Source organism: Zonotrichia leucophrys, chromosome 2 (genome assembly GCF_028769735.1).
Source record: "Zonotrichia leucophrys gambelii isolate GWCS_2022_RI chromosome 2, RI_Zleu_2.0, whole genome shotgun sequence".
NCBI classification, from domain to species: domain Eukaryota; kingdom Metazoa; phylum Chordata; class Aves; order Passeriformes; family Passerellidae; genus Zonotrichia; species Zonotrichia leucophrys.
The window spans coordinates 5432547-5453705 of record NC_088171.1 but is presented as its reverse complement, the minus strand read 5'-3'; the positions used below and the strand labels follow the sequence as shown (position 1 = coordinate 5453705).

At 49.5% G+C, this 21159-nt stretch overlaps 2 protein-coding genes across 2 annotated transcripts; both read left to right on the top strand.

Moving 5' to 3' along the window:
• Positions 1-1457: 1457 nt before the first annotated feature.
• LOC135444335 (solute carrier family 22 member 13-like) lies at positions 1458-9364 on the top strand. The gene is made up of 10 exons (XM_064705820.1): positions 1458-1829; positions 3229-3332; positions 3771-3925; positions 4051-4219; positions 5276-5396; positions 6030-6124; positions 6631-6845; positions 7598-7706; positions 8396-8606; positions 9341-9364. The coding sequence occupies exons 1-10, from the start codon at positions 1458-1460 to the stop codon at positions 9362-9364; spliced, it is 1575 nt and encodes a 524-aa protein (XP_064561890.1).
• A 3101-nt stretch (positions 9365-12465) lies between these two features.
• On the top strand, positions 12466-20919 carry LOC135444325 (solute carrier family 22 member 13-like). Its single transcript, XM_064705792.1, has 10 exons — positions 12466-12837; positions 14238-14341; positions 14778-14932; positions 15058-15226; positions 16284-16404; positions 16960-17054; positions 17561-17775; positions 18541-18649; positions 19377-19587; positions 20905-20919. Exons 1-10 carry the CDS (start codon positions 12466-12468, stop codon positions 20917-20919), a joined length of 1566 nt encoding a protein of 521 aa, XP_064561862.1.
• The last annotated feature ends 240 nt before the right edge of the window (positions 20920-21159 follow it).

Here is a 21159-nt window from a genome sequence, read left to right as displayed (position 1 = left end):
TCCCTGAGTACCCTTTGCATAAATATTACATGACATAAATGTTATAGGAGTTAACAATTATACTCATGATAAACAAGCTCAGGAGAAACCCCAGAGGGCCACAGCATGAACACGTGCACACTGAAAAGGGCCATAAAGCATATCAGTTCACATGTTTTAATCAGCTGTCTGTAAAATAACTTAAAGGTGCTAAAATGATTAATTTTTAAAACAGAACAAAATGAAATGCAACAGATAACAAATAACAGATAACAAAATACAATAAAATAAAATAAAGTATAAGAAAATTATAAAATGGCCCAATAATCTCCCTGCCTCACCAGTGCCAAAAGGAGGAATGGGAGGGGACACCATGAGCTGCACACAGCAGGGTGAGCCTGAAGACTTGAGATTGATGCAGAGAAGGCAGGACAAGGACAAATGTCTCTGCCAGAGCAGATCTCATTGGAAAAGCCACCCCACCAAAGGCCAGAGATGCATTCAGGGTTAAAAGAATCTCTGGAAGTTGTGTAGTTCAGCCTCCTGCTCAGGGAATGTCTCTGAATAACAGCAAGTCCACTCATCCAAGGATGTTCATGCAGAGCTGAGTGATGTTTGGCTGTGTGGTGTGTGCAGATGATAAATGCACTGCACTGATGTGATTTTACACAACTCTAAGTAACATTTACTCCTCTCTTCTTTTATTCTGAACAGCACTAACCATTGGGATCTCACTCTCCCACTCCAGCTTATGGGTGATGCTTTCAAATAAAATATTCTTCTCCTTTACTGACTCTTATAAGCACAACAGAGCTATTCCCACTCCTGAAACACCAATCCAGGTTGTGTGACCCAGGGGTAGTTTAGATCTAGTTTTGACTAGATTTTGACTAACCAGGGTTTCTACAAATGAAAACAGAGAGCTTGGGACACAGCTGTCAAGAGCAAGTCTATTGGACTACCAGACACATTTCCTGCTCCAGAGGGGAAGTGCTCTTCTGCTCCTCTTCCATATTCTCTCACATACCTCTGTCTCCAGGATGCGCTCTGTAGTCATTAAACCATTAATGGGAGCAGCAAATTTACTCTGTTTGCATCCCCATCCCCAGAAAAATTAACGCTCATTTGTAGAATGCCACCCTTATGCCTGAGACACAAACCTTGAGCTGCAGCACAGCTGCCTTCAGGAGGCCTTGTGGCACTTGTCAGGCTGGAGAAGGACAAGATGTCCGTATACCATCCCCAAGAGTGACAGTGCTCTGGCACCTTTGATCTACTCTCTAGTTCAGGGAGGGAACGGCTGGTGACAAAGTGCAGCCTGCAGCACTGCACTGTATCATCAGAATGGACTGGTGTGCCAGTGCAGGTGCTCATTTTATCACACTGGATTAGGGCTTTAGTGCTCACACAGTTTAAACATTAATATTTGCCTATTTAAGCCATAGGCACCAGCACAGCCTGGCCACAGAGGTGCTGCCATGGCTGAGTTTGGGGATCTTTTAAAGGCTCTGGGGGAGTTTGGGCTCTATCAGAAACTGCTGATCCTGCTCCTCTCCCTCCCACTCCTTCTCAACCCTTTCCAAATGGTTGGCCAAGTGTTCATGGTGGTGGAAGTGCCTCACCACTGTGACACCAGCTGGATCCTCGCCGTGGGCCCCAACCTGACAGAGGAAGAGCAGCTGAACCTCACCCTGCCCCGGGGCCCCGACGGGCACTTTGAGCAGTGCTCCATGTTCTCCCCGGTGGACTGGGACCTGGATTCCATCCTGGCCTATGGGCTGAACCACACTGAGAAGTGCAGCAGTGGCTGGGTGTACCCCTCCGAGCAGCCACCATCCCTGCTGACCGAGGTCTGTACCTGCTGCTGCATCTGCTGGGTGTGGAAGGGAGGGATGGGAATATCCTGGGCTCTGCTTTGGTCAGCCAGTGCCAGCTGTGGAGCAGAAGAGCTGTGGGTGAGACTTTCACAATAATGTCTTACGTCAAAAGTTCTTCAGCATTTTTCCCTTCCTGTATGGTTCTCCAGCTTTCTTTAGTCAAAAGTTCTTCAGCCTTATGCCCTTCCTTCTATGGATATCCAGCTTACTTTCTGCAGCTCTAAAATACCTGAATGGTATTATATCAGTGCCTCTAGTAATTTTTCCACTGTAAATGTCTGGATCTGCAGATTCCGGGGATCCATTATCAGTTTGATGTTTGGCACTGTTTTTGACATTCACCTGGGTACAAAAGAAGAGAAGTGCAATAAGCCAACATTAACCATGAGCACAAGCCTCATTGCCTTCTGGGAGGGGTGCAATATCTTGGGCTGTGCTTTGGCCAGCCAGTGCCAGCTGTGGGGCAGTCAGGCTGAGATTTACTGCAGGGTTTTGCCTCCACCACACAAATGGCAGCTGGAATCCTTGGGAGCTCATTGCAGCAAGGCCATGATGAGGATGCCTGGGGAGGGCACAGGCAGGGACCGTGGGGGTGTGAGTCCAGCACATGTTCTGCTCACCATCTGTCCCCTTTCCACTCTCCAGACCCTTGACTTCATGATGTAGCTGCATGGAGTGACCTTCTGAGCTCCCCTGCCACAGTAGCACCTGTACTTCTGCCTGCTTCTACTCACAGCATCTCTGTAAAAGACATTTCCCTTCCAAGTGCTTGTCATTGATATTTCTTGGGCCTCCAGGAACCCTCAGTAAGGCAACAAGACATGCCAGGGCTTTGCAGTTGAGAAAAAGCCTTGTTTATCAGCATCCTCAACTTCTCCATTCTGCCTTTCTCCCACCTTCTAGTTGACATGGTCATGGTCTGTCACACACTCTACTTGATGTTCTTGGAGATCTTTTCCAACCTAAATGATTCCATGATTCTGTGGAATCATTTAGGTTGGAAAAGACCTCCAAGAACATCAAGTTTGCTCCCTCTGTGGACCTTTGCTCCTTTCTCACTTTCCCTCATCCCTCCTCCCTCCTTTCCTACCTGCCAGCTCCAGCACTTTCTCACAAGTACCTTCCATGCAGCTGGGACACAGGACAAAGTCCAGCCTTTGGCATTTACAAAAGGTCCTTGGTGTCCCTGGAGCACCAAGTCCATTCCAGACAAGGCTTCTCTGCAGGTGTCAGCAGCTGCATCCCTTCCCATTCCTCCTTTATCAATAAAAAGCACTGCTCTCCTCCTCTTTCCACCCAGAAAGGCTGCCCAAGCTCAGAGAGCAGCTGGAGTCTGTCCAAAGCAACAGCTTCTGTGTTTTCCTTCCTCCAGTTTGACCTGGTGTGTGACAGGGCGGTCCTGAATGATGTCTCCCAGTCCATCTACATGGCTGGCCTTCTCATTGGAGCCACGGTCTTTGGGATGCTGAGTGATAGGTGAGGAAACACAGTTCCTTCCCACAGACACTGCCCAGCACCCAGGGACAGCCCAGATCCAGGGGCAGACTGTCCATGCACTGAACCTTCACAGGATGCAATCCCCTTGCCTGAGATTGTGCATCCAGGCCCACCTGAGATTTCCAAAAATGTCTGAGGGTTGAAAAGAGAGGCAGATACCGCCTTGTGGGGGGGGTTCTTCAGCAATCACAAGTTTAGCCCCTGATGGTGTCTCAGGCTTTGCCAGAACCATGATGGGTCAACACTGGAGACACTGATTTTTCTGCACATTGTTTATTGGGGTGGAAAGAGGAGCTATGTTCACATGAGTGTCAAATCTCCTCTGGTTCTCAAATCACTTTGCATCCCTCCTGGGCTCTTCCCTCTCCCCTTGGGGTCTCTCCAGGTTCTGACTGGGTCTTCCCTCTTCTTCCACAGGATAGGCAGGCGGCCAGTCTTTCTCATCTGCATCCTCCTGCAGGCCGTCTTTGGCCTGGGAACTGCCTTTGTGCCCCATTTCTATGTGTTCATGGCCTTCAGGTGTGTCGTGGGAGCTGCCGTGTCTGGAATTATGATTGTAGTCGTGTCCCTGGGTGAGTGGGACGCCCTTGCCCTGAGGGAGCAGATGTGGCCTCACAAGATACAAGAAATTGTATCACAAGGTGCAATAACAAAAGAGAGCCCAAAACAAAGCCTGAACATTTGTTTCTCCTCTTAGCTACAGAATGGGTTGGTGTCTCCCACCGGACAAAGGCGCTGCTCCTCACTCACAAGGCTTATGCCATCGGGCAGATGTCAGTGGCTGGTTTGAGTTATGGAATTCGCCACTGGAGGCTGCTGGAGATTGCAGGATCTGCTCCTATGTTTGCCCTTTTCTTCTATATTTGGTAAGGAGGAGCAGGGCAGAGCTTCTGGAAGACTCAATCCTGGGGGTTTAGCTGGTCAGAGTGACCCCGAGAGGTGTTAGAAAGTCTCTTTTCCCAGCCTGGTGGTCAAAGAAGTCAAAACTCTTCATTTCTCGGTCTCAAGGTTGTTTCTTGTATCTTATCTATTAAATTCTTTCTCCTGGCCTGATGATATCTGCTCAGCAGGACAGACAGAGGCACTCTGCCTGCCTGCAGGACAGTGTTATCTTTTTATACTAAAAACTACGTGTACAAGATTTACAATTATTGCCCAATACCTACCACCTATGTTAGACAGTGAGCTTCTACTCTAACCCAATCTAAAAGTGCCAACATCACAGCAGAAGATGGAGGCTAAGAAGGAGAAAGGCTGGACATGCCCAGATCCCTCCATCTTGCCCCCTGAACCCCCATGCTTAAAACCCCAAAAATCTATTTTTTCGCCCTGCGACAAACTAATTGTTATTCTACTTACACTGTTGTGGCTTCCTGATCTTCATATAACGTTGGCAACTTGCTCCATGGGTCATAATCAAACCCACGGGAGTCTTGGGCTATGTGCCAGGGTTTCTGAGACCCCTGGCAGGGGTCCTAACAATCCAGGACAGCCAGAGGGATGTCTTGAGTTCCAACAACATAGCCCTGATGTGAGGGTGTGAGAGAGGAGGAGGAGGCAGCAGCTCAGAACCAAGCTGGGTCTCTCCCATCAGAGTGCAGGTGCTGGAGGAGCTGCTGCAGAGCTCAGCACATCTCCCTGGGCACTGCACTGCTGACAGCAGCAGCTGCCCTGATTCAGGTCTCCAAATGTGGCCTTTGGAGCCCAAATTTAGGATGTTTAGACCCATTGATCCCATGGGCCTTGCACTTTAGAGTTGGGCTTGATGATCCTTGTGGGTCCCTTCCAACACTGAAGGTTCTGTGGTTCTGGGATCTGATCCTGTGGTGATTCCAAGGCTTGCTGGACATGGTCCCAGAGAAAGGGGCTGTGGGGGATCTCAGCAGGACACAGCAGCATGTGCTGGCCTCCTCTCATGGCAGGGTGCTCCCAGAGTCACCTCGCTGGCTGGTGACCAAGGGCAGAATCGAGGAAGCCAAGAAGGTGCTGCAGAAGGCGGCGGCCACCAACAAGCGCAGCCTCCCACCAGAGCTCCTGGAGCAGGTACTGGGGGGTCCTGGCCTCAGACACTGCCCTGGGCCTGCCAGCAGCCCCTGGAGCAGGTACTGGGGGGTCCTGGCCTCAGACACTGCCCTGGGCCTGCCAGCAGCCCCTGGGGCTCAGCTCATCCCAGAAACATCTCTGCATTCCCACTGGGGCTGCTCTGGCCATGGGCTCTGGGGGACTCCAGCTCCAACTGCGTTCCACAGGGACCAGGTCAGGCAAGAGGCCCAGCCTCTGCTGAGGCTCAGCCTGGAGCCTTCTGGGCTCCCTCTGGGCATGTGGGAAGGACTGAAATGCTTCCCTGGCTTTTCTCCTCTGAGCATTCCAGGAGTGTCACCGATGAGCACAGAGTCTCTCTTTAGTCTCTCTGTTTCCATGCAGAAATGCCTGAAGGGGAGTTCCCTCCTTGCCCACCCCAAAGTCCCCACTCTGGGGAGATGTTCATCCTGAGGAACCTCTCAGTCACCATGCCCTGTGCTGGGCACACAGAGGGCAGTGGGGCTGCCCTCCCTGCCAGAACACTGCGGTCACAGGCCTGCCCCACTGAGGCTTCCCATGGACTGCAAGTGGAAAAAGAGCTGGACATGGGTTTCCTTTTCTTGCTCTGACTCTTTGTCTTTCTGTGTTTTGAAGTTGAAGCCTGAGAAAGAGGTCAAGTCTGGAAGTTTCCTGGATCTCTTCAGGACAAAAGACCTGCTGAAGGTGACTTTAATCATGGCGTGTGTCTGGTAAGACATTCCCTCGTCCCATCTGTTAAAACTATTAGATGAAAGAAAGGAAGTTGATGGCTGACAAGAACTGTAAGTTAAAGTGCTTTTTTGGTAATACACCTGTGAATGTCTTGATCTGCTGTCATTCTATACTCCAAATACATGGTAAATACCGATTTACCATTTCTGGGCATGGGAAGAAGATTATTTTCCATGATACTGTGGGTTTTGTTAGAAAGGCTTGAGTAATTCCAGCTTTGGCAATCCCTGGGCCCTGGAGGAGATTTGCACCTATCTAGGAGCTTTGGGTTCAATCTAGAATTTTCTGACCATATGGAGATCCATTCTGCTTTATCTCCTGCAACTACGACCCATACAACTGTCAAAGGTGCTGACTAGAACCAAAACAGAGATTGTTGCGAATTTAAGTAATTTGCATGTGTTTTAACCTTTCTAATATTTGGTTATAAATCCCTAGAAAACCATCTGCTGACATGTTCTATCCTGCTTTATTTGAATTTCAGGTTTGCAGACAGCATTGTCTACTATGGGCTGAGCCTCAGCGTGACAGATTTTGGCCTGGACATCTACCTGACACAGCTGGCCTTTGGGGCAGTGGAGCTTCCAGCTCGAATTTCCTGCATTTTCCTGCTGGAATGGTTTGGGAGGAAGAAAGTGCAGGGCATTCTCCTGCTGCTGGCTGGCACGATATGCCTCATCCTCACTGGCATCCCTGAAGGTGAACCTTCCCAGCCTGTGAGGCGAGCTGGGTAGTGCCCTGCACATCCCTACTCTTGCTCAGAGCCATCCTCCCACCCTGGTAGACCCACACTCACTCCCACAGGCTCAGCTGCCCCCACTGTCACAGCCCAGGCTGCTTCATCCCCAGCATTCTGGCTTCCCTCACTTTGCATTCCTTCTCCCCAAGGGCTGTGCTGGTTCTCCCACAGCTCCTGGCCCTTGGCAGGCAGTGTCCATTGCCCACCACCCACCCACTGGACGCCACCACCCCCGGGCAGAAAGCTATAGCAGAAGTGCTTTAAGAGCCACCATGTCTCCCTTTCTTAGATGAAGAAAAAAAGCAAATTCCCACTCCCCTTCATGAGTTTGCATCTGTTTGTGCCCCAGTCCATACCCCACCCTGCTGCTTTGCCAGGGCTGTGAGTGAGACTGTAGATAACAGTGGGGCTTCCCAATGCTTTCCAGGTCAGGGACATGGCATTTCCAAACAAGCACTGAAGTGAGCTGGCTCACTTCTTTTGCACATCTCGAAAATGCCTAAGGCCTCAGGAGAAATCTGAGTTCTCTTTGCCAGAGAGTATTTTCGAGGTATGGGTACGCTGGGGATCATTTCCAAGGGGTTAGGTGGTAGATTGGATTAGCAAGTCTATTTGAGAGGGCTGTCCCAAGGAATCCCACTGCTGAGAGTTCTGGTCCCAAGTGAACCATTCCCCTGGAGATTACAGTGGTTGTTTGTCCTCTTCCCCTCAGAACAGCCCGTGGTAATCACTGTCCTGGCTGTCATCGGCAAGTTCACAGCCACGGGTGCTTTTTCCACCTCCTACGTCTACGCCGCTGAGCTCTTCCCCACAATCCTCAGGTGAGATGTCCCCCCACATCAGAGCTACCTTCTGCCATGGCTGGAGGTAGCCATGGGGCCACATTCAGTGCAGGAGTGTTGACCCCTTGTACGAGCATCAGGGGCTAGGATGGTGGGGATGGATGGAGATGAGACATCTCTGAAGCCAGGTCGTGGAACTTGTGGGTTTATTGCAAAGGGCCTGGGTGCAGGGCCCTGCTGGGCGCTGCCAGGCACAGCTCGGAGCAGGACTGAGAGATGAGAGGGGTAGAGAGGATGAGAGGGTGAGAGAGAGAGGTTCCCATTACAATGCAATAAATCTTCTTCTGTGTTGAATATTCTGATTCTCACTAACCAATCTAGTACAAGATACAAATCCTACAGCATTTACATACAGCCTATAAGAATCATGACATTACCATACTATGTTACATTTTAAACTCTAAAAACTCCTCTCTGGGCCCCTTCTGCCAAGCTTGCTTTCCACAAGCAGAGGGTAAAATTTTATCAAAAGAGGATTACCTTCAGCTGGCCTCACCATTGTTTTTCAGTTGTTCAGTAACTGAGGTATCTCAAAGTTTGCTTACATTTCAATCTCGCTTATAGTTTCTATATCCTCAAAATCTTTTGCCAGACAATCATATTTATAAAGTTTTCCTTTTTCATCTTCCCCAACATCCCTGCCCTCCCTGTGCCCCTCTCTCCCACAGGCAGACGGGCGTGGGGCTGTGCTCGACCATGGCAAGGGTGGCCGGGATCCTGGCCCCGCTGATCATCCCCCTGGCCCAGTACCACCGCGCCATCCCCAAAGCCATCTTTGGGAGCATCCCTGTGCTGGTGGCCCTGTTCTGCATCCTGCTGCCCGAGACTCGTGGCATTGACCTGGCAGATGACACAGGGAACCAACAACCTCTAGATGAGGTGGGTACAGGAAACTGAATTTAAGCGAAAAAATATCCAAAACTGCAAATTTAAGGCAAAGAAATTGTCAGAATCAGGGATGAATACAGTCTCATCTTGTCCTCCTTCCTTCTTGTCTTCAGGAGCAGAAAACTGAAGTGTCTCTCTGAGACACCAGAGAAGATGACAGAGACTTGGAGAAGGATGTCTGCAGATGCTCAGAGAGCAAGCGATGATGGGACAGGCACCACTAACAGTCTAGTCTGAGTCCATCATTCTTGAAGCAGACCAGGGAGGCATTGCTGCCTGGAAACTGGTCTTTCACATGGTGAACACAATACCCATGATCACAGGGAGAGGAGATCTATGTCACTCTGCCTTTGGAACAGATGCACTTCCAAGTGTCCCTGAAACCCAGTTTGGTCATGCCTGGCTGGCTTCCCAATGTGTTCCCCAGTCCTCTGCAAGCTGGTACCCGTGGAACCATCCCTGTCATGTTTTACAGCCATAAAAATCACTGTTGCAGTAAAGACACATGTTTCTTCATCCACCATATCCAAACCTTATTCTTCACAGCACATTCATATGATTTTCTAAAGGCATTGAATTTAATTCTAATTGGTTAGTAACTTATTGCAACTCAGTTCATTGGTTTGTAGTTGCTCATGTCCGTGCATGATAAAGGCTTTCTTCTTTACAGATGTTTCTTCTTTTCTTCACGGACTCTCACGAGTTCAGACTTCTTATTTTCACAGGTGTCAGATGGTTCTCGCAGGTAAAGGCTGCCAGGCTGAATCTCACCTGTCAGGCCAGCTGTTAGCTGTACCCATCAGAATCAGTAGGCCTGAGCTATGATTTTACAAGGACTTTCTTTTGTAAGGTTTTACCCAAACACAATAAAGAATCACCAGTAGAGTGGCTGTACTGGGCAAAAGCGGGCGCTGCGTTTGTCCCTCCTGCTCTCAATCCCTTGGGTCGTTGGGCTGCACCTCAGCCCAAGCCTCGACGTTTGATCAGGATGTCATTGCACCCCTGTCACACACGTATTTAGCTTTTCTTTCCATGTGGTGTTGAACTTGAGTTTCTACATGAATAATATAAATTATGCTCTGAGTTTGATAAGAGACACTTGTAATGCAATATGTGAATAATAAATGGTGTTGACTTTTTTCTTTACCTACTTTTTCACAGCTGGCCTTTGTTACTGCTCATAGCTCTGGTTTATGTTCCTGAAAAAAGCCTGCACTGAGCCTGCAACCCTACCAGGCTGCAGGCAGCAGGGCAGGCAGGATGGTGCTCAGGGGTCAGCAGGGAGCACTGGAGAAGGGAAGATTCTTACCTGGAATCACCTACACCAAGGAAAGAGAGCAGGGCTGTTCCTGGCCCAAGAACAGAGAGCTGAGAGGCCCTGGAGAGGCTGGGGATGGGGATGTGCCTGAAGGGAAGCAGGGTGGGAAGGTGTCCCAGAGAGTGGCTGCAATCCAGCAGGGCCAAGCCCAGCTGAAGACAGGACCTGCCTGTGCCTCCCTCCTTCCCATCCTGGAGCCTGTGAAAGCCCTGCCTGGTGCCTCACTGGCTCCCCACCCCACACAGCAAAGCACCAAACCCATCCCCAGGATGTACCTGGGGGGCACAGGGGGCTGCACTCTCACTGCCACAGAGGTGCCAGGGACACAAAACAAGGTCTGTGCGTCACTGAGCACACCAGAAACACCACAAACCAACCTCACTAGAAACAAACACCTCACTAGAGCCCTGGGACACCTCCAGCCTCTCGCTTCTTGATGGGCAGGATGAGAATAATGTGAGAGACCTGGAAGGGATTCAGGGCTGTGAACTCCAGCTGCAGGTGGATCCACAACGCCAGGCTCCAAAGGCAGCAGAAGAAATGTTTGGGATGGGTCCCAGTGCTGAAGGCTCCACAAAAAAGCATCTCCCTCCACAGGATGACAATTGTCCCTCAACATACATGTTCAGCAGCTGTGCTTCTGAAATCTCCAATCAGGGTGTCCTGGATCATTTTCATGTTGATTCCACCAAAACAGACCAGGATGCTTCTGAAAAAATGAACAGGAGCAGAAAAACATTGGGAGACAAGGAAGATTATGACAGTCTGTCTTCTGAAGATTGGAGATGTTAAATTATGATCTTTCAGAGAAGGAGTTTTTTATATAGGTGAAAACAAAAAAGTCAACTGGGAGAGCTGTGTGGTTTTTTTAACCTTCTAAAATAAGCACAAGTTTGCTGATATGGGACCAAAAGTGATTCTTGAAATAAGCTGTACAATGATAAGCAAAGAAAAGTGAAATGTGCTTGCCAAGGTCGGAAGCGCAGAGGAGGGAAATGAACCCTGGTGTCCTGAAGTCTTGGGTTGTGGGGACATTGCTAAATCTGCTCTCCCTGTGCCCCTGCACTCTGCTCCTCCCTGAGTGCCCTTTGCATAAATATTACATAACATAAATACTATAGGAGTTAACAATTATACTCATGATAAACAAGCTCAGGAGAAACCCCAGCGGGCCACAGCACGAACACGTGCATACTGGAAAAGGTCATAAATCATGTCAGTTCACATGTTTTAATCAGCTGTCTGTAAAAAATGGTAAAGGTGTTAAAATGATTAATTTTTAAAACAGAACAAAATTAAATGTAATTAACGAAATAAAATAAAATAAAATAAAATAAAATAAAATAAAATAAAATAAAATAAAACAAAATAAAGTATAATAAAATTATAAAATGGCCCAATAATCTCCCTGCCTCACCAGTGCCAAAAGGAGGAATGGGAGGGGACACCATGAGCCGCACACAGCAGGGTGAGCCTGAAGACTTGAGATTGATGCAGAGAAGGCAGGACAAGGACAAATGTCTCTACCAGAGCAGATCTCCCCAGCCATGTCATCCCACCAAAAGGCCAGAGATGCATACAGGGTTAAAAGAATCTCTGGAAATTGTGTAGCTCAGCCTCCTGCTCAGGAAATGTCTCTGAGTAACAGCAAGTCCACTCATCCAAGGATGTGCATGCAGAGCTGAGTGATGTTTGGCTGTGTGGTGTGTGCACTGCACTGGTGTGATTTTATACAACTCTAAGTAACATTTAGAGTTACTGTCTTCTTTTATTCTGAACAGCACTAACCTTTGGAATCTCACTCTCCCACTCCAGCTTATGGGTGATGCTTTCAAATAAAATATTCTTCTCCTTTACTGACTCTTATAAGCACAACAGAGCTATTCCCACTCCTGAAACACCAATCCAGGTTGTGTGACCCAGGGGTAGTTTAGATCTAGTTTTATGACTAACCAGGGTTTCTACAAATGAAAACAGAGAGCTTGGGACACAGCTGTCAAGAGCAATTTCCAAGAGCAGACACATTTCCTGCTCCAGAGGGGAAGTGCTCTTCTGCTTCTCTTTCATATTCACTCACATATCTCTGTCTCCAGGATGTACTCTATAGTCATTAAACCATTAATGAGAGCAGCAAATTTACTCTGTTTGCATCCCCACCCCCAGGAAAATTAACCCTCATTTGCAGAATCCTACCTTCATGCCTCAGACACAAACCTTGAGCTGCAGCACAGCTGTCTTCAGGAGGCCTTGTGACAATTGTCAGGCTGGAGAAGGACAAGATGTCACAATACCATCCCCAAGAGTGACAGTGCTCTGGCACCTTTGATCTATTCTCTAGAGCAGGGAGGGAACGGCTGGTGACATAGTGCAGCCTGCAGCACTGCACTGTATCATCATAATGGACTGGTGTGCCAGTGCAGGTGCTCATTTTATCACACTGGATTAGGAATTTAGGACTCACACAGTTTAAACATTAATATTTGCCTATTTAAGCCATAGGCAACGGCACAGCCTGGCCACAGAGGTGCTGCCATGGCTGAGTTTGGGGATCTTTTAAAGGCTCTGGGGGAGTTTGGGCTCTATCAGAAACTGCTGATCCTGCTCCTCTCCCTCCCACTCCTTCTCAACCCTTTCCAAATGGTTGGCCAAGTGTTCATGGTGGTGGAAGTGCCTCACCACTGTGACACCAGCTGGATCCTCGCCGTGGGCCCCAACCTGACAGAGGAAGAGCAGCTGAACCTCACCCTGCCCCGGGGCCCCGACGGGCACTTTGAGCAGTGCTCCATGTTCTCCCCGGTGGACTGGGACCTGGATTCCATCCTGGCCTATGGGCTGAACCACACTGAGAAGTGCAGCAGTGGCTGGGTGTACCCCTCCGAGCAGCCACCATCCCTGCTGACCGAGGTCTGTACCTGCTGCTGCATCTGCTGGGTGTGGAAGGGAGGGATGGGAATATCCTGGGCTGTGCTTTGGTCAGCCAGTGCCAGCTGTGGTGCAGAAGAGCTGTGGGTGAGACTTTCACAATAATGTCTTACGTCAAAAGTTCTTCAGCCTTTTTCCCTTCCCTCTATGGTTCTCCAGCTTTCTTTAGTCAAAAGTTCTTCAGCCTTATGCCCTTCCTTCTATGGTTATCCAGCTTACTTTCTGCAGCGCTAATATACCTGAAGGGTATTATATCAGTGGCTCTAGTAATTTCTCCACTGTAAATGTCTGGATCTGCAGATTCCAGGGATCCATTTTCAGTTTGATGTTTGGCACTGTTTTTGACATTTCACCTGGGTACAAAAGAAGAGAAGTGCAATAAGCCAACATTAACCATGAGCACAAGCCTCATTGCCTTCTGGGAGGGGGTGCAATATCTTGGGCTGTGCTTTGGCCAGCCAGTGCCAGCTGTGGGGCAGTCAGGCTGAGATTTACTGCAGGGTTTTGCCTCCACCACACAAATGGCAGCTGGAATCCCTGGGAGCTCATTGCAGCAAGGCCATGATGAGGATGCCTGGGGAGGGCACAGGCAGGGACCGTGGGGGTGTGAGTCCAGCACATGTTCTGCTCACCATCTGTCCCCTTTCCACTCTCCAGACCCTTGACTTCATGATGTAGCTGCCTGGAGTGACCTTCTGAGCTTCCCTGCCACAGTACCCCCTGTACTTCTGCCTGCTTCTACTCCCAGCATCTCTGTAAAAGACATTTCCCTTCCAAGTGCTTGTCATTGATATTTCTTGGGCCTCCAGGAACCCTCAGTAAGGCAACAAGACATGCCAGGGCTTTGCAGTTGAGAAAAAGCCTTGTTTATCAGCATCCTCAACTTCTCCATTCTGCCTCATCTCCCACCTTCTAGTTGACATGGTCATGGTCTGTCACACACTCTACTTCCTGTTCTTGGAGGTCTTTTCCAACCTAAATGATTCCATGATTCTGTGGAATCATTTAGGTTGGAAAAGACCTCCAAGAACATCAAGTTTGCTCTCTCTGTGGACCTTTGCTCCTTTCTCACTTTCCCTCATCCCTCCTCCCTCCTTTCCTACCTGCCAGCTCCAGCACTTTCTCACAAGTACCTTCCATGCAGCTGGGACACAGGACAAAGTCCAGCCTCTGGCATTTACAAAAGCTCCTTGGTGTCCCTGGAGCACCAAGTCCATTCCAGACAAGGCTTCTCTACAGGTGTCAGCAGCTGCATCCCTTCCCATTCCTCCTTTATCAATAAAAAGCACTGCTCTCCTCTTTCCAAACAGAAAAGCTGCCCAAGCTCAGAGAGCAGCTGGAGTCTGTCCAAAGCAACAGCTTCTGTGTTTTCCTTCCTCCAGTTTGACCTGGTGTGTGACAGGGCGGTCCTGAATGATGTCTCCCAGTCCATCTACATGGCTGGCCTTCTCATTGGAGCCACGGTCTTTGGGATGCTGAGTGATAGGTGAGGAAACACAGTTCCTTCCCACAGACACTGCCCAGCACCCAGGGACAGCCCAGATCCAGGGGCAGACTGTCCATGCACTGAACCTTCACAGGATGCAATCCCCTTGCCTGAGATTGTGCATCCAGGCCCACCTCAGATTTCCAAAAATGTCTGAGGGTTGAAAAGAGAGGCAGATACAGCCTTGTGGGGAGGTTCTTCAGCAATCACAAGTTTAGCCCCTGCTGGTGTCTCAGGCTTTGCCAGAACCATGATGGGTCAACACTGGAGACACTGATTTTTCTGCACATTGTTTCTTGGGGTGTAAAGAGGAGCTATGTTCACATGAGTGTCAAATCTCCTCTGGTTCTCAAATCACTTTGCATCCCTCCTGGGCTCTTCCCTCTCCCCTTGGGGTCTCTCCAGGTTCTGACTGGGTCTTCCCTCTTCTTCCAAGGATAGGCAGGCGGCCAGTCCTTCTCATCTGCATCCTCCTGCAGGCCGTCTTTGGCCTGGGAACTGCCTTTGTGCCCCATTTCTATGTGTTCATGGCCTTCAGGTGTGTCGTGGGAGCTGCCGTGTCTGGAATTATGATTGTAGTCGTGTCCCTGGGTGAGTGGGACGCCCTTGCCCTGAGGGAGCAGATGTGGCCTCACAAGATACAAGAAATTGTATCACAAGGTGCAATAACAAAAGAGAGCCCAAAACAAAGCCTGAACATTTGTTTCTCCTCTTAGCTACAGAATGGGTTGGTGTCTCCCACCGGACAAAGGCGCTGCTCCTCACTCACAAGGCTTATGCCATCGGGCAGATGTCAGTGGCTGGTTTGAGTTATGGAATTCGCCACTGGAGGCTGCTGGAGATTGCAGGATCTGCTCCTATGTTTGCCCTTTTCTTCTATATTTGGTAAGGAGGAGAAGGGCAGAGCTTCTGGAAGACTCAATCCTGGGGGTTTAGCTGGTCAGAGTGACCCCGAGAGGTGTCAGAAAGTCTCTTTTCCCAGCCTGGTGGTCAAAGAAGTCAGAGTTCTTCATTTCTTGGTCTCAAGGTTGTTTCTTGTATCTTATCTATTAAATTCTTTCTCCTGGCCTGATGATATCTGCTCAGCAGGACAGACAGAGGCACTCTGCCTGCCTGCAGGACAGTGTTATCTTTTTATACTAAAAACTACGTGTACAAGATTTACAATTATTGCCCAATACCTACCACCTATGTTAGACAGTGAGCTTCTACTCTAACCCAATCTAAAAGTGCCAACATCACAGCAGAAGATGGAGGCTAAGAAGGAGAAAGGCTGGACATGCCCAGATCCCTCCATCTTGCCCCCTGAACCCCCAGGCTTAAAACCCCAAAAATCTATTTTTTCACCCTGCGACAAACTAATTGTTATTCTACTTACACTGTTGTGGCTTCCTGATCTTCATATAACGTTGGCAACTTGCTCCATGGGTCATAATCAAACCCACGGGAGTCTTGGGCTATGTGCCAGGGTTTCTGAGACCCCTGGCAGGTGTCCTAACAATCCAGGACAGCCAGAGGGATGTCATGAGCTCCAACAACATAGCCCTGATGTGAGGGTGTGAGAGAGGAGGAGGAGGCAGCAGCTCAGAACCAAGCTGGGTCTCTCCCATTAGAGTGCAGGTGCTGGAGGAGCTGCTGCAGAGCTCAGCACATCTCCCTGGGCACTGCACTGCGGACAGCAGCAGCTGCTCTGCTTCAGGTCTCCAAATGTGGCCTTTGGAGCCCAAAATTCAGGGTGTTTAGATCCATTGATCCCATGGACCTTTCAGTTTAGAGATGGGCTTGATGATCCTTGTGGGTCTCTCCCAAGGCTGAAGGTTCAGTGGTTCTGGGATCTGATCCTGTGGTGATTCCAAGGCTTGCTGGACATGGTCCCAGAGAAAGGGGCTGTGGGGGATCTCAGCAAGACACATCAGCATGTGCTGGCCTCCTCTCATGGCAGGGTGGTCCCAGAGTCACCTCGCTGGCTGGTGACCAAGGGCAGAATCGAGGAAGCCAAGAAGGTGCTGCAGAAGGCGGCGGCCACCAACAAGCGCAGCCTCCCACCAGAGCTCCTGGAGCAGGTACTGGGGGGTCCTGGCCTCAGACACTGCCCTGGGCCTGGCAGCAGCCCCTGGGGCTCAGCTCGTCCCAGAAACATCTCTGCATTCCCACTGGGGCTGCTCTGGCCATGGGCTCTGGGGGACTTCAGCTCCAGCTGAGTTCCACAGGGACCAGGTCAGGCCTGAGGTCCAGCCTGGAGCCTTCTGGGCTCCCTCTGGGCATGTGGGAAGGACTGAAATGCTTCCCTGGCTTTTCTCCTCTGAGCATTCCAGGAGTGTCACTGATGAGCACAGAGTCTCTCTTTAGTCTCTCTGTTTCCATGCAGAAATGCCTGAAGGGGAGTTCCCTCCTTGCCCACCCCAAAGTCCCCACTCTGGGGAGATGTTCATCCTGAGGAACCTCTCAGTCACCATGCCCTGTGCTGGGCACACAGAGGGCAGTGGGGCTGCCCTCCCTGCCAGAACACTGCGGTCACAGGCCTGCCCCACTGAGGCTTCCCATGGACTGCAAGTGGAAAAGGAGCTGGACATGGCTTTCTTTTTGTGCTCTGACTTCTTGTCTTCTGTGTTTTGAAGTTGACGCCTGAGAAAGAGGTCAACTCTGGAAGTTTCCTGGATCTCTTCAGGACAAAGGACCTGCGGAAGGTGACTTTAATCATGGCGTGTGTCTGGTAAGACATTCCCTCGTCCCATCTGTTAAAACTACTAGGTGAAAGAAAAGAAGTTGATGGTTGACAAGAACTGTAAATTAAAGTGCTTTTTTGGTAATACACCTGAGAATGTCTTGATCTGCTGTCATTCTATACTTCAAATACATGGTAAATACTGATTTACCATTTCTAGGCATGGGAAGAAGATTATTTTCCATGATACTGTGGGTTTCGTTAGAAAGGCTTGAGTAATTCCAGCTTTGGCAATCCCTGGGCCCTGGAGGAGATTTGCACCTATCTAGGAGCTTTGGGTTCAATCTAGAATTTTCTGACCATATGGAGATCCATTCTGCTTTATCTCCTGCAACTACGACCCATACAACTGTCAAAGGTGCTGACTAGAACCAAAACAGAGATTGCTGGGAATTTAAGTAATTTGCATGTGTTTTAACCTTTCTAATATTTGGTTATAAATCCCTAGAAAACCATCTGCTGACATGTTCTATCCTGCTTTATTTGAATTTCAGGTTTGCAGACAGTATTGTCTACTATGGGCTGAGCCTCAGCGTGACACATTTTGGCCTGGACATCTACCTGACACAGCTGGCCTTTGGGGCAGTGGAGCTTCCAGCTCGAATTTCCTGCATTTTCCTGCTGGAATGGTTTGGGAGGAAGAAAGTGCAGGGCATTCTCCTGCTGCTGGCTGGCACGATATGCCTCATCCTCACTGGCATCCCTGAAGGTGAACCTTCCCAGCCTGTGAGGCGAGCTGGGCAGTGCCCTGCACATCCCTACCCTTGCTCAGAGCCATCCTCCCACCCTGGCAGACCCACGCTCACTCCCACAGGCTCAGCTGCCCCCACTGTCACAGCCCCCAGGCTGCTTCATCCCCAGCATTCTGGCTTCCCTCACTTTGCATTCCTTCTCCCTCATGGCTGTGCTGGTTCTCCCACAGCTCCTGGCCCTTGGCAGGCAGTGCCCATTGCCCACCACCCACCCACTGGACGCCACCACCCCCGGGCAGAAAGCTATAGCAGAAGAAGTGCTTTGAAAGCCACCATGTCCCCCTTTCTTAGATGAAGAGAAAAAGCAAATTCCCACTCCCCTTCATGAGTTTCCATCTGTTTGTGCCCCAGTCCATACCCCACCCTGCTGCTTTGCCATGGCTGTGAGTGAGACTGTAGATAACAGTGGGGCTTCCCAATGCTTTCCAGGTCAGGGACATGGCATTTCCAAACAAGCACTGAAGTGAGCTGGCTCAGCAGCTCACTTCAATTGCACATCTAGAAAATGCCTAAGGCCTCAGGAGAAATCTGAGTTCTCTTTGCCAGAGAGTATTTTCGAGGTATGGGTACGCTGGGGATCATTTCCAATGGGTTAGGTGGTAGGTTTGATTAGCAAGTCTATTGGAAAGGGCTGTCCCAAGAAATCCCACTGCTGAGAGTTCTGGTCCCAAGTGAACCATTCCCCTGGAGATTACAGTGGTTGTTTGTCCTCTTCCCCTCAGAACAGCCCGTGGTAATCACTGTCCTGGGTGTCATCGGCAAGTTCACAGCCACGTCTGCTTTTTCCACCTCCTACGTCTACGCCGCTGAGCTCTTCCCCACAATCCTCAGGTGAGATGTCCCCCCACATCAGAGCTTCCTTCTGCCATGGCTGGAGGTGGCCATGGGGCCACATTCAGTGCAGGAGTGTTGACCCCTTGTACGAGCTTCGGGGGTTGGGTTGGTGGGGATGGATGGAGATGAGACATCTCTGAAGCCAGGTCGTGGAACTTGTGGGTTTATTGCAAAGGGCCTGGGTGCAGGGCCCTGCTGGGCGCTGCCAGGCACAGCTCGGAGCAGGACTGAGAGATGAGAGGGGTAGAGAGGATGAGAGGGTAAGAGAGTGAGAGGGTGAGAGAGAGAGGTTCCCATTACAATGCAATAAATCTTCTTCTGTGTTGAATATTCTAATTCTCACTAACCAGTCTAGTACAAGATACAAATCCTATAGCATCTACATGCAGCCTATAAGAATCATTATATTACCATACTATGTTACATTTTAAACTCTAAAAACTCCTCTCTGGGCCCCTTCTGCCAAGCTAGTAGGGTCTGCTTTGACCCTTGGAGCTTTCCGCAAGCAGAGGGTAAAGTTTTATCAAAAGAGGATTACCTTCAGCTGGCCACATCATTGTTTTTCAGTTGTTCAGTAACAGGTATCTCAAAGTTTGCTTACATTTCAATCTCGCTTATAGTTTCTATATTCTCAAAATCTTTTGCCAGACAATCATATTTATAAAGCTTTCCTGTTTCATCTTCCCCAACATCCCTGCCCTCCCTGTGCCCCTCTCTCCCGCAGGCAGACGGGTGTGGGGCTGTGCTCGACCATGGCGAGGGTGGCCGGGATCCTGGCCCCGCTGATCATCCCCCTGGCCCAGTACCACCGCGCCATCCCCAAAGCCATCTTTGGGAGCATCCCTGTGCTGGTGGCCCTGTTCTGCATCCTGCTGCCCGAGACTCGTGGCATTGACCTGGCAGATGACACAGGGAACCAACAACCTCTAGATGAGGTGGGTACAGGAAACTCTGAATTTAAGCGAAAAAAATATCCAAAACTGCAAATTTAAGGCAAAGAAATTGTCAGAATCAGGGATGAATACAGTCTCATCTTGTCCTCCTTCCTTCTTGTCTTCAGGAGCAGAAAACTGAAGTGTCTCTCTGAGACACCAGAGATGATGACAGAGACTTGGAGAAGGATGTCTGCAGATGCTCAGAGAGCAAGCGATGATGGGACAGGCACCACTAACAGTCTAGTCTGAGTCCATCATTCTTGTAGCAGACCAGGGAGGCATTGCTGCCTGGAAACTGGTCTTTCACATGGTGAACACAATACCCATGGTCACAGGGAGAGGAGATCTATGTCACTCTGCCTTTGGAACAGACGCACTTCCAAGTGTCCCTGAAACCCAGTTTGGTCATGCCTGGCTGGCTTCCCAATGTGTTCCCCAGTCCTTTGCAAGCTGGTACCCGTGGAACCATCCCTGTCGTGTTCTACAGCAATAAAGAATCACCAGTAGAGTGGCTGTACTGGGCAAAAGCGGGCGCTGCGTTTGTCCCTCCTGCTCTCAATCCCTTGGGTCGTTGGGCTGCACCTCAGCCCAAGCCTCGACATTTGATCAGGATGTCACTGCACCCCGTCACACACGTATTTAGCTTTTCTTTCCATGTGGTGTTGAAGTTGAGTTTCTAAATTAACAATATAAATTATGCTCTGAGTCTGATAAGAGACACTTTTAATGCAATATGTGAATAATAAATGGTGTTGACTCTTTTTTCCTACTGTTTCAAAGTTGGCCTTTGTAACTGCTCTTTGCTCTGGAGTGTTTCTACACAGAATTTGTAAGTCTGTAATTTAACATGCAGATGGAAACGAGCTTTGTTTCCATCAGACACAAACAATGCAAAAACAGAGTGTTAAAGCAGAGTGGCTGAGTTCAATAAGGACTTTTGTTTTTTTGCAAAGTCTTCCAATTAACAATCTGCATTTATTTTCTCTACTAGCAGCTGTAGAAGTTTTCTGAATTGCATGGGAATGCTGCAGTTCGATGCCAAACTGTGTGGGCATTTGAGTATTTTTCCTCAGTCATGGTAAGTCTTTTACAGTGACCTTTACTTGGCTGCTGCCAGCTCAGTCATGACATTTTCGTGTCATCTAGTGTCATGTAAAAGGAAGACTCCTGTTCTCTGCTAATTTGTTTGCCAGCAGAGGACGTATTTCAGTGCCCTCTGATGAATCCATCTCCTCAAGCACATCCCTACTCTCAAAGGAGAAAGCTACTCACTCAGATTTGCTGTACCCTTTGGTTTCCAGCCTCTTTGTGCTCTAGCAAGTGGTGTTTTGAGGGCTGGGGTGTCCCAAGTCCAGGCCAGATGTGCCTGGAGCTGATATTCATTTTGTGCTTTGGCTTTGGTGCACAAAATCACCCCAGTCATGTGGAACTTGGTCATGTCTAGAGATGGGATACGGAGTTTGCAACATCCAGGGGCTTTGGCACTGGAGGGAAAGGAACTGGGGAAGGGGCTGGAGCACCAGGAGCAGCTGAGGGAGTTGGGGGAGCTCAGCCTGGAGAAAAGGAGGCTCA

What these genes read in the sequence shown, in the direction of transcription:
- LOC135444335 (XM_064705820.1), top strand. Translation starts at nt 1,458, where the DNA reads ATGGCTGAGTTTGGGGATCTTTTAAAGGCTCTGGGGGAGTTTGGGCTC. An exon ending in GATTGTAGTCGTGTCCCTGG is followed by an intron (nt 3,926 to 4,050) that starts GTGAGTGGGACG and finishes TTCTCCTCTTAG; the next exon opens with CTACAGAATGGGTTGGTGTC. An exon ending in CTCTTCCCCACAATCCTCAG is followed by an intron (nt 7,707 to 8,395) that starts GTGAGATGTCCC and finishes TCTCTCCCACAG; the next exon opens with GCAGACGGGCGTGGGGCTGT.
- LOC135444325 (XM_064705792.1), top strand. Translation starts at nt 12,466, where the DNA reads ATGGCTGAGTTTGGGGATCTTTTAAAGGCTCTGGGGGAGTTTGGGCTC. An exon ending in GCCCTTTTCTTCTATATTTG is followed by an intron (nt 15,227 to 16,283) that starts GTAAGGAGGAGA and finishes CTCTCATGGCAG; the next exon opens with GGTGGTCCCAGAGTCACCTC. An exon ending in CACCAGAGCTCCTGGAGCAG is followed by an intron (nt 16,405 to 16,959) that starts GTACTGGGGGGT and finishes TGTGTTTTGAAG; the next exon opens with TTGACGCCTGAGAAAGAGGT.